Source organism: Macaca thibetana, chromosome 10, assembly GCF_024542745.1.
Source record: "Macaca thibetana thibetana isolate TM-01 chromosome 10, ASM2454274v1, whole genome shotgun sequence".
NCBI lineage: Eukaryota > Metazoa > Chordata > Mammalia > Primates > Cercopithecidae > Macaca > Macaca thibetana.
The window spans coordinates 94,487,889-94,500,648 of record NC_065587.1 but is presented as its reverse complement, the minus strand read 5'-3'; the positions used below and the strand labels follow the sequence as shown (position 1 = coordinate 94,500,648).

The 12,760-nt window shown below is 42.2% G+C and overlaps 1 protein-coding gene across 4 annotated transcripts in view; it reads left to right on the top strand.

The window, feature by feature from the left end:
* LOC126929829 (ankyrin repeat domain-containing protein 18B-like) overlaps positions 1–11,782 on the top strand; it is a 34,563-nt gene extending 22,781 nt beyond the window's left edge. The window contains exons 7-14 of one of the 4 annotated variants that reach the window (XR_007717289.1): positions 599–880; positions 1,804–2,015; positions 3,348–3,570; positions 8,285–8,338; positions 8,788–8,914; positions 9,147–9,266; positions 10,824–10,999; positions 11,153–11,782. Coding sequence is in view for 1 of the 4 variants with exons in the window: in XM_050746492.1 (XP_050602449.1) it covers positions 599–880; positions 1,804–2,015; positions 3,348–3,570; positions 7,075–7,120; positions 8,285–8,338; positions 8,788–8,810 (840 nt within the window). In the remaining 3 variants the exon portion in view is untranslated. Of the gene's footprint in view, positions 1–598; positions 881–1,803; positions 2,016–3,347; positions 3,571–7,074; positions 7,121–8,284; positions 8,339–8,787; positions 8,915–9,146; positions 9,267–10,823; positions 11,000–11,152 lie in introns of those variants that run through there. The other 3 variants (XR_007717290.1, XR_007717288.1, XM_050746492.1) reach the window with 3 other exon arrangements.
* The last annotated feature ends 978 nt before the right edge of the window (positions 11,783–12,760 follow it).

The following is a 12,760-nucleotide window of genomic DNA, read 5'->3' as shown; positions in this document are numbered from 1 at the left end:
CACACACACACACACACACACACACACACACACATATATATAGACATGGGAGTATCACTATTTTGCTCTTGCTGATTTCAAATTCCTGGCCTCCAGTGATCTTTCTGCCACAGCCTCCTAAAGTGCTGGGATTACCGGCATGAGCCACCATCCCTAGTATAGAGTATTAAATTATTTTCAAAGTCTTATTCCCAGAGCCATTTATTGACTTTGGCCTAAATCACCCACTATGATATGTCTGACACCGTTTTGACATATTATGGGGAGTGAGAATGAGGGAGGGGGTTAGACACTTTTCACTGAGAGATCACTTAGTGCCATTGAAGGAGGAACAGAAATGTATTATCAGGAAAATAAAAGTCAGATGAAGTGCAAAAGTTCTCTGGAAAGATGATGACAGTAAAGCATATATTTTTGTGACTCATGGTAGCTTTAACTTTGCTCTTAAAATTCAGAGTAATTTAAGGCTTTACATTTGAAGAATGTACTGTGTTACAGATAACATTTTATTGCAAGTAAATACTTTTCAAAATTTGCTATTTGTTTTGTATTAGATTATTCTTAGTCTATATCAAACTATATTATTTTATTCATGCAGTTTGATGATCTTATGGCAGAGAAGGAAGCTGTATCTTCAAAATGTGTCAATTTGGTGAAAAACAATCAAGTTCTTCAACAGGAGTTATTATCTATGAGAAAAGTAGAACAGGAATGTGAAAAACTTGAGGAGGATAAAAAGATGTTGAAAGAACAAATATTAAATCTTAAGACACATATGGAAAACAATATGGTAGAACTTGGCAAAGTACAAGAATATAAATCAGAGCTAGATAAAAAGGCAATGCAGGCAATAGAAAAATTAGAAGAAATCCATTTACAGGTTAGTTTTTTAAATCAGGTAAGTTTATCTGTAATGTGCTTTCATTTATTTCACTGCAAACTGTATTTTGGATATGTATATATTGTGTTTCTTCTGCCTCTCTTGTAGCAATTTGCTTTGTAGAGTTCTAGAAAGAAAATGGCATCTGTTTTTTCTTTTAAACTTTTAAATTTCCATTATTACTATGACAAGATCAATCTTTCAGAGTAATGATTCTCACTATGGTGTCATTTGATGATTAAGACCAGTTGGCATAAGAAAAAATTGTGATTTAGAAATTATGTGATACTTTCAAATTGGTCTTAAGCTACATTGTTCTTTGATCACTTTTTAAAATTATGAATGGATTCTATTACTTCTTGTATGACCAGATTACATTAACAGTAACATAATTATGATTTCAAATTTGTATAAATCAGACTTAATTCTGAAATCAGTTATTAGTTTTTTGGATATTGCTGATAAATATGTTAAGCTCCAGCCTCTTTTTGCTTTTTTTTTTTTTTTTTTTTTTTGAGACAGAGTCTTGCTCTGTCACCCAGGCTGGGGTGCAGTGGCCAGATCTCAGCTCACTGCAACCTCCGCCTCCCGGGTTTACGCCATTCTCCTGCCTCAGCCTCCCGAGTAGCTGGGACTACAGGCGCCCGCCACCTCGCCCGGCTAGTTTTTTGTATTTTTTTAGTAGAGATGGGGTTTCACCGTATTAGCCAGGATGGTCTCGATCTCCTGACCTCGTGATCCACCCATCTCGGCCTCCCAAAGTGCTGGGATTACAGGCTTGAGCCACCGCGCCCGGCCCAGCCTCTTTTTTTTTAACATATTCAAAATTGCTCTTTGAATCACTGACTCAAAATGAAAGGCAAAAAACATATGGTAATTAGGTTATAATTGTTTTAAAAGTGTATTCTTTTCATTCGTTTTAGACACAAGCACAACATGAAAAACAATTGGAGCAGTTAAGCAAGGATAACATGGCTTCACTAAATAAGAAGGAACTCGCCCTTAAAGATGTGGAATGTAAATTCTCCGAAATGAAAACTGCTTATGAAGAGGTTACAACCGAATTGGAAGAATATAAGGAAGCCTTTGCAGCAGCATTGAAAGCTAACAATTCCATGTCAAAAAAAATAACAAAGTAAGTCAAAACATGCAATCGTAGGAAATGAATTAAGCTCATTAATTTGTTTTGAAAACATAATTTTTAGTGAGATGGCCTCAGGAGATTAGTACGAAGTGAATGCTAATTTGATAATGTAATTTTGGAAAATAATGTTAGTAAATAATGTTACCTTTAAAATATTAGTCAAGGATAATGTCTGTCCCATTTCTATTTTTTATTTTTATTTTTTTGCTTTTGTATGACTTTTTTCCTCTGAAAACTCTCATGTAGTTAATCTGATCTGTTAGTTTTTGTCACTAAGTATTTTTGAAGCTTTATAATTCATAAAGCGATCTTGTTATAAAATTACTTGTCAGAGTTTCCCTAAATAGAAAGATTAATGAGTTTAATTTATTTTTCGGTAGATCACAACCTACACCCAAAGTGTCGAGTGGTACTGCTACTCTGGGCACAATCGTTTTTAATTGTGATTTTTAGTATTATCAATAGAGGGTGTCTCAAGAAAGACTATTTGTGTAACATTTTCAAGGTGTTACAGAAAGGCATCCTTGTGAAATAGGGAATAATTATCAAGGAATTTAAAGAAGTGTAATTCACAAAGTGGTTAAAAAAGTAACACCTTGTTCAGCCTGAAGATTTGTGTGGAAGGCAGAAAGAACAAGCCCCCCACTCCAGTGCCTTGGTCACAGTGCTGGGGGCTAATTGCCTTCAGCGCTGCTTTAGTTCTTTTCATTCCAAGCCACACCATCTAGTTCTCCCCAGGAGCTGTTGCTCTGAGTTCTTCCTCAGTGCCAAATGCTTAATTGTTCCCAGATAATGGGTGAAATGTACAAGGGTGAAACCTAAAATTTCTTTACTAAACACAACTATTCCTAGATTTTTTGTTGTTGTTGTTCATTTTACAACATGATGTTTTGATATAATGATTTCCAGTGAAGTGGTTCTTATACTCCAACAAATCAACATATTCATTTTCCTGCATAGTTACCCTTTAAGTACAAGTATTTCTAATGGAATCTTTAGAATCTCACAAGTGGAGCCATTTTAGAAAGCAGCAAGTTTCACCTGGTGAGCCGTGCATCACTGACAGCCGTTTCTCTCCCCTGTCTACTTTGTTTGAACTGCTTGTTCAGTATAAATTACCTTAGAAACACGGGTGCTTCTTTAGAATGATTTTACAATTATAATTGCTTACAACAGGTATGCTGTCACACATCTTCGGTGTGAAAACACCGTTTAGTGGGTACTTTGGTTTACTCTCAGGGCAACGTTTTAGAAACTGCAAGTCATTAAGAATCATTTAAGGAAAAATGAAATACTAAGCATTTGTCTTTGCTATCTTTACAGATCGAATAAGAAAATAGCAATGATCAGCGCCAAGCTTCTTATGGAGAAAGAGCGGATGAAACATTTTCTCAGCACTCTTCCTACAAGGCGAGACCCAGAGTCACCTTGTGTTGGAAATCTTACTAGTAGAGGACTCAACAGAAAATATGTTCCCCAAATGCCCATCAGAATTCCTGCTTCAAACCCACAGACTTCAAATAACTGCAAGAACTACTTCACTGAGGTTAGTTATATGATCGTTTCTCTTTTGGCTTTCGTTTTTCTCTAATATAATTCCTCTTTGTAATTTGGTAAAATACTGAGTTGTTCTGTTGACTTATGCATGTTAAGTAAACATCATAATTAGCTATGTTAACACAGAAAGGAAAGGGGAACTTTACATTTTTTAATTCCCTGGAGCTCTCATTTTCAAGAGATACCCATTTCCTAGCTTTATTCAATACATGTGACTAAACTGACACATTTAAAATGTCTTTAAAAGCTGCATTTAAGTTAGGTTTTAGAAATTGCATGTTTTTGCCTAATAACTGACGATATACCTTGAGATGCTTTGGCTTACTCTCTAATTCTAGTTTAGTTGCAGTGCATACTACCACCTTTTTTTTTTTTCTTTTCTTTTTTTTTTTTTAATACAGTGTCTCACTCTGTTGTCCAGGCTGGAGGGTCGTGGCACCATCTCGGCTCACTGCAACCTCCACCTCTCAGGTTCAAACGATTTTCCTGCCTCAGCCTCCTAAGTAGCTGAGACTACAGGCGCCCACCATTTACACCCAGCTAATGTTTGTATTTTTAGTAGAGAAAGGGTTTCACCCTATTGGCCAGGCTGTTCTCAAACTCCTGACCTTGTCATCTACCTGCCTCAGCCTCCCAAAATGCTGGGATTACAGGCATGAGCCACTGCGCCCAGCCCATGTCACTTTTAAAGTTTGTTTGCAGCAGACACCACGGCGACTCATGCCTGTAATCCCAGCACTTTTGGAGGCTGAGGCAGGTGTGTCACAAGCTCAGGAGTTCAAGACCAGCCTGGCCAAGATGGTGAAACCCCATCTCTATTAAAGTACAAAAAAATATTAGCCAGGTGGGGAGTGGGCACCTGTATTCCCAGCTACTAGGGAGTCTGAGGCAGAGACTTACTTAAACCTGGGGAGGCAGAGGTTGCAGTGAGTCGAGATCACACCACTGCACTCCAGCCTGGGTGACAGGGCAAGACTCCATCTTGTAACAAAAAATACCCTAAAAAAAAAAAAAAAAAAAAATTTTAAGAAAAGTTTATTTGCACCATCTCAACTCTTCCCACCCATAATCACAACTGAATGATTGGCATCCAAACACTTTACCACATATGGATGTTTATTATTTAGTAGAATCCAATTTAATTGCATTTTATGAATTAAACAAAACCCTAAAATGTTAATTTCCTTTTTTATGTTAAAAGCTTTGTGCTTGGCCAGGCGCGGTGGCTCAGACTTGTAGTCCCAAGGCCTAGAAGTTTGGGACGCCGAGACAGGTGGGACGCTGAGACAGGTGGAACACCTGAGGTCAGGTGATTGAGACCAGTCTGGCCAACATGATGAAACCCGTCTCTACTAAAAATACAAAAATTAGCAAGGCATGTTGGCAGGCATGTGTAATCTCAGATGCTCAGGAGACTGAGGGAGGAGAATCACTTGAACCCAGGAGACAGAGGTTGCAGTAAGCCAAGATCATACCACTGCACTATAGCCTGGGTGATGGAGACTATCTCAAAAAAAAAAAAAAAAAAAAAAAAAATCGGTTTGTGCCTTTCTTACATAAGAGTACGTCCTCTGACTATAAAAATCCTGGAAGAAATCCTAGGAAATGCTCTCCTGGATATCATGCTTGTCAATTAATTTATGGCTAACTCCTCAAAAGCAACTGCAAGAATAACAAAATTGACAAGTGTGGTCTAATTAAGCTAAAGGGCTTCTGCACAGTGTGAGGAACTATCACTGGATTAAACAGATAGCCTAAATATTACAAGAAAATATTCACAAACTATGGATACAGCAAATGCTTATTATCCAGAATCCATAAGAGACCTAAACAAATCAACAAGTGAAAAATAAATAACACCGTTAAAGCTGGGCAAAGGCCATGAACAGACACTTCTCAAAATAACATATGTAAGTGGCCAACAAACACATTAACAAATGCTTACCATTGATAATCATCAGAGAAATGCCAAATAAAACATCAGTGAGATACCATTTCTCACCAGTCAGAATGACTTTTTTTAAAAAGTAAAAAACATATATATATAAATATATATATATATATATGTTGGGGAGGCTGTGGAGGAAAGGAAACACACACTGTTGGTGGCAATATAAATTAGTTCAGCTGCTATGGAGAGCAGTTTGGAAATTAAGTACTAAGAATGACCGTTGGATGAAGCAACCTCATTACTCTACTAGGGGTATGCCTAAAGGACAATAAATCATTGTAACATAAAGATGCATGAACATGTGTGTTCATTGCAGCACTATTCAAAATAGCAAAGACATGGAGTCAATCCAGGTGCATCCAAGGTAGATTGAAAATCCAAGCTAGATTGGAGAATTCCATATATACAATGGAATACTTTGCAGCCATGAAAAGAACAAAATCAGGCCCTTTGCAGCAACGTGGATACGGCTAGAATCTACTACCCTACTCAAACTAACACAGAAACAGAAACCAGATATCTCCTGCTTTCACTCATGTGAGAGCTACACATTGGGTGCACATTATCATAAACATGGGAATAATAGACACTGAGAAATAAGAACGGGGAGGGACAGAGTGGGCCAAGGTTGAAAAACTACTTATTGGGTCATATGCTCACTACTTATGTGATGGGTTCAATTGTACTCCAAATCTTGGCATGCCTCAATATACCTTTGGAAAAAACCTCCACAGGTACCACCTTAATTGAGAATACAAACTAGAAAATAAATTAATAAAAGAAAAATTTACCATAAAAAAGTTTAGTATAAGTAGAGAATAGAAATTTCTTTTTAAGATAAAAATTTATTGGAGTAAAAAAACAGATTAAACTTTTATAAAGGGGAGAGTTCTGCTAAGAATTTCAAAGTAATGCATTCATTGTAAAAGATGACTTTAATTTTTTTTTTTTTCTTTTTTGAGAAAAGGTCTCACTCTGTTGCCAGTCTGGAGTGCAGTGGTGCAATATTGGCTCACTGCAACCTCCAACCCCTGGCTTCAAGTAATTTTCCTGCCTTAGCCTCCCCAGTAGCTGGGACTATAGGTGTGGGCCACCACGTCTAGCTAATTTTTGTATGTTTAGTAGAGACCAGGTTTCCTCATGTTGGCCAGGATGGTCTCGATCACATGACCTCGTGATCTTCCTGCCTTGGCCTCTCCAAGTGCTGGGATTCCAGGCATGAGCCACCACACCTGGCCATTGTTTAACCTTTGTACTAATAAACACCACCTTTCTAAAATTATGTATATGCAATAGACCAATATTAACTGTGTTTTTGTCCAATTACTCTAAGCAACATTACACAGATACATCCTCTGTTATCTAAATTAAAATAAGTAGAAAATTTACTTTATGTATGTGATTATTTTTCTTTTGAAGCAAACTTCAAGTTATGTCTAGTCACTAAAAATACTAAAGACCACAATTTGTAAGTGATATATTATTTTCATGATAATGTTTCGTGTTTAACTTAAACATTATTATTATTTTCACTTATTTTAGATGGAGCTGGACTGTGTAGAACAAATAATTAGAGAGACAAAGAGAAGTATGTTACCAAAATTTATTCCTTAAATTTAGGTTTATTTTAGAAATAAAATTTAATAACAAATGGCATTCCTTTTCATTGTTGGGTTAGTAGATACCACCTTAAGTATTTTTCTCTTATGCACATCTAATGAAAGATATGAAAACAAAAACTTCCACAGAGAAGACTGTCCTTGTGCACCATAAATTCATCACATCCCATAGCTTCAAAAATTCCCAAGAAGTCTATGCATCTCTTTTTCACTGGCTCTACACTTTCTTAAGTTTTTCCATCCTCATGGAACTGTCAGCCAGCACCCTGAAACGATTCTCAGAAAACAAAGGCATCATCAAGTTCTCAGGGTTTTGGTAGAGATTGAAGGCCAACAGATGTCAAATTCATTCAGAAATACTTAGCTGAGCAATAACCCTTAGTAGGCAGTCACTTGACAAGTGACATTTTAAATCTCCTGTCATTTACTGTGTCATTGGCTTATGTCTGTTCTCAGGAAAAGTTCCAACTTTTTCACCATGAAATAAAAACACCCACATCAATGTGATTCCTGTCAAGTTACTCAGCCTTGTCTCTCACCACTTACTGCACTCTGCCCTTTGCTCTAGCGCCAAACTGGACGGAGCGGAACTCTGCAGGGCTCTTCCCCACCTCAGGCTCTTTGCCTGCACCTCTTCCCTCTCTCTGATGAGCTTTTCCTTGTCCTTCAGGTATCAAGTTATATTATCTCCTCCACCAGAAAGCCCATGATATTGACATAAAAGTGGGATAGAGGACCCTTCTGTGTGTTCCAGTAGTGCCCTGCTGTATACCTCTCGTGTATCCATGACTCTATATGGACATTGTCTTGTCTGGTTTTTTTGGGTATAGCTTATGACTGTTGGGAGGTGGACCATACCATCTTCATCTTGAAATTCTAGTGCTGGTTCTAGAATCTTAGCACGTGTCTGTTGAGTAGATGAATGAAGAATGAAAAAGCTCTGATATTTAAACACAATTAGATTTAATGCCATGTGTAAATTATTTAATAGTAATTTTGTATTGTAAATGTACATACATATTTCTCATTCTTATTAACTCTGATAAAGTTCTCAACTCTTTAGTTTTTAAAATCACACTGAGCTAACCAAAGTGTTTTAGGTAAAGAACATAATTCTTTGTTTTTCTTTCCAGCTGTTGCTGTGTTGGACACTTTCACCCGTCTACTTTCTTCTACAGAATCCACTGGTAAGCCACGTCTAATCGAGAGAATATTTAACCATAAAATCATAAGGACAAATTTTGTGATATAAAAGATTATAAAACTTTATTACTGGGCTATTTACACAACATTTTAATTGTTTCTCATAAAATATATACAACATCACAATCTTTACTGAAGTAGGATATTTTTGTATCATATGTATGAAGGTAACTTGTAGGGTATTTTAAATGATGTTTTTCAGTCTCCTTCAGTTTTAAGTGGATCTTGAAGATGAAAACCAGTATTAATGAGTTTGACATACTCAAATTGCCCAAATGCCAGCTATTTAAACAGCCAAACAACCAAGTCATCATTGATTCTTTAGTAAAGGTCATCGAAGACTTATTTGCATATCACAGTTTTTATTACTTAGGAGACCTAAGGAGTACCTGCCAGGCTTGTCCATGCTAATGTTATGATTTTCTTTTTGTAGTTGAACCGTATTTTGTGTGGTGATGATCTGAGGCTCTGTAAATATCTGGTTACTCCTCAAAACACACTAGATTTGGCATTTCATGGATGACTTGTGTTTGAACAATTATTACTGCAATGGTTGCCAGGTGATTATTTTCTGATTCTCTTCTTTGTTCTACATGGAGAAATAAAAACAATAAATAAGGGAGAAGGGAAAGCTCATGTTTCTGGTGCTCCAATTCCCCAAGATTAGGCCAGTGGTAGATATTCTAAGCTGACTCTTTATGTCTTTTTGATTTGTGCCTGTTACTCTGTCAGCACTTTTTTACTTTCTGGCACAAGATGTTCTAAGATAATCTTGTGTTTTCTCTGCCCCAGCCCTGAAATGAGTGATTTCTTTTGGAATCAGAGGTGGAGCCACTGAGGAAGTATAGGCGAGCCCTCCCCAGCGTGTGCTCACTGGTCCTCAACAGAAGAACAGCTGCTGCATCCACTGAGGTACCAAGAAACTAGCAAAGGGCCTTCTGGCTGTCTGGGGTCAGTCCTCATGTGGTCCCTGGCTCAGCCTCAAGGGTTCTGGGTTAGTCTCCCTGCAGCCTCTGTGCTGTGTCTCTAGATCGGGCTCTGCGGGAAGGGCCCCGGGAGACCCAGCAGCACAGGGTGTCTCGTCTGCCAAATGTCCCTCCCTTCCTCCCACTCTGACACTCAGGAATAGGGTAGATGGGGTTTCCAGGCTGTGCCAGGCCACCTCACTGTCTCCTCTGAGATGAACCCTGAGGGCCTTGGGGGATGAGTGTGAAGCTGGCTACCTGGAGCCTGAGGCTGACTGTCTCTCCCTGTGTCTTGGAGGAGAGGCCTTGTCCCAAGAAAACCCCCAGGGCCTGACCCCTGGGCATGCATGCAGGGAGGGAGGGTCTGTGGGCTAAGGGGGGGCATGGTAATGAGACTTTAAGCAGCACTGCTCAGGGGCCGGGTAGGTAGACCGTGGTCAGAAATGACCTGGTCATTAGGACCTAGTCAGTTGGTACCTGATCACCAGGGGCCTGGTTAGTGGTGTTCTCCTCAGTAAAGTTCTCATCAGTGGGGACCTGGCAACCTAGTCATTGGAAGCCTGGTCAGTGGGGACATGGTCAGTGGGGGTCTTATTAGTGGGGCCTCATCTGTTGGAACATAAACAATGAAAAACTGGTTGGTGGAGCCTATACAGTATACCAGGGGCCTGGTCAGTGTGGGGCCTTAGTGGCTTGGAGCTTGGTCAGTGAGGGCCTGGTCTGAGGGGACTTGGTCCGCTGGGGACTGATCCATGGAGATTTGTTCAGTGAGGGATGGGGGGGGCGACAACAACCTGGGAAATTGTGCTCATGTCAGTGGGAACCTGGGCAGTGGGGACCAGGTCAGTGGGAAATTGGTCAGTGGAGTCTGGCCCATGAGGCCGATTAAGTGTGAGCCTGGTTAGGAAGACATGGTCAGTTGGGACTTGGTCAGTGGGACCTGGTCAATGGAGGAGTGGTCATTAGGGTCCTCGTCAGTAGGGATCTGGTCAGGGGCGGCTGGTCAGTAGGAATGTGGCCATCTGGCCACTGTGTGACCTCAGGCAGAGGGTTTGTCTGTGGAGTCTCCTTGCTTCCATCTGCAGGGAAGGTGAGTCAGGGCACCCTGGCAGGTGGTTGGTAAAAGAAGATGAGAAGATGTGTTGTATCCAGCACTGTTTGGCAGACCTACAACTTTACACAGGACCTGTATTCCACCTAGAGAGGATGCCAGCCCTTTCTGCTCTACCCGGTGCCCCTCCTTTGTCTGCATCCCCAGGACCCCCATGGATGGGGAAGGCAGAGATTGGAGAGCACCTGTAGAGGCTCTGGCCACGGGCCCTGGTTGTGACAGTGGTGAGACCTGGGTGCTCCCCTGAGTGTAGAAGCTAAGCCTGGCCAGAGAAGCAAGACAAACACACACATACACACACACACAGGCACACACACATGCACAAACACACTGCATGCAGACGTGTCAGTTCAGGGGGTAGAGGACACTGACTCTGGGCCCTCTTGACCCAAGCAGGCTCCAGTTGTGCTGGGTTGTGTCACCCCACGATGTCACTGTTGCTGAGCCCCCATCGCCTCTGTGTTGTGGAGCAGTTAGAGGCACACAGCAGAGTCCGTGAGTGGCTCTGCGTGAAGGACTGTTTTCTACATGAGAAGCACATCTCAGCACAGCTGACTCATCAGACTCAGGTGAGTGGAACCTGCTCTCTTCTCTTCCTCCTGGCTTGGGGACAGTCGCTATCAGGTGGGTGGTTTTGGCCTCTGGGCAGCTACTGAGGATAAACCCTAAACAGTCACCGGGTGCCTGTTCTGTGCTGACAGTCATCTCATTCATCCTCACAGCAATTCCATTCTGAATCTCCTCTGGACACCCCCAGGACCACCAGGACAACCCCATCAGGGCCCTGTCACCAGGCCCAGTCTGGCTCCATGATAACCAAGACGCAGGTCCAGAGACAAGCGCCCTGCATGGTGCCTGCATGTGACTCCCCTTGGTGGGTAGTGACCAGCTCACCATGGAAGAAGCCAGGGCAGCATGCGGCCATCTGCCCTGCAGCCCTAGATGACTCCTGGGCCTTAAGAAGTCATTCTTAAAGGGAAAGCTGGTCACTTTGAGGTCCCTGGAAGGAAGGGTGAATGTGTCATCCCAACAGCCCTGGCAGCCAGCAGCATGCCATACATCTTCTCACCCAATCTTTGTGACAGAGGCCACCTTCTGAGGCACAAGTCCCATACCTAAAGGGTCCTATCTCAGTCGGCCTCATCCTGAGCCCTGGGATGGGAGAGGCACCATGCACCCCCCTGCAGCAGCCAGGATTACCACCCAGAGGACTCATCCTTCTGTGGCCCTGGCCAGATTTAGAATTTGGCCCAAGACAGGACAAGCTCAGTCAGAGCAGCTTGTCAGTACCCAGAGTCTATGTATGCCAGACATGGCCAAGCTGGCTCAAAGAGCAACCAGCCACCTCTGCAAGGGTGTGCCAGGAGCAGGTGGACCAGCCACCAACCTCATCCACTCAAGTAAACAGAGATGGCCAGCTTCCACACACCCTGAGTGACCACCACCTGACAGCTGATGAAGTGGAGGCCTGAGGAAAAGCAGATGGCACTGGGGCCCTGCTTCCAGGGCAGAATAACCGATTGACCCTGACTGGCAGTGAGTTGGTGACTGGTCCACCTGCTCCTGGCACACCCTTGCAGAGGTGGCTGGTTGCTCTTTGAGCCAGCTTGGCCTTGCCTGGCATGCACAGGCCTCAGTGCAACAACTGTGCTGCAAATGGAGTCACATAGAGGATATGAGCAGCAGCCTCAGGAGCAGGCTGTGCACTGCCTTTGGGGCTCCAGCCCATGCATCAGGGCTTCTACAGCACTGTGGGCTTCTTGGGTGCCAAGAGGCAGACCACAGACCATCCTGAGGAGGACTCTGGTAAGAGCTTCCTTGTGTATGTGGATGATGTCCAGGATGTTGGCCTGGTGTCCCTGAGGCATCACTAACAGGTCCATGACTGGGTCCAGGTCCTGCCTGGGCTGATTGGCGAAGATCTCCCTGGCAGCATTGAAGGCATCAGTGGTGAAGTGGCATCTATGTTCAAGTGCAGAAAGGGCCCAGTCTGGTGGATGAACCACACGGCCAGCTTCTGGGTGTGGGCACGGTGCCACATCCTTTGTCACTTCCTGATGTGCCCCACCAGCACTGAAGAGACAGCCTGGAGACAGGGCAAGAGGAAGGCTGAGAAGGATGAGATGGTGAGTCCCAGATTCTTCCTGTCCCTGAGCCCACCCTGAGTGACCCTCAACCTTTAGGAATGGGAGAGCAAGATTGACAGCTTCAAGTACTTCACCGAGAAGATAGACAACAGGGCACTCAGCTCAACTTCACAGCCAGTGAGTTGACATCCAAGCAGATGATGGTAACAGGCTTTAAGAAAGAGCATCAGATGGCAGCCAACA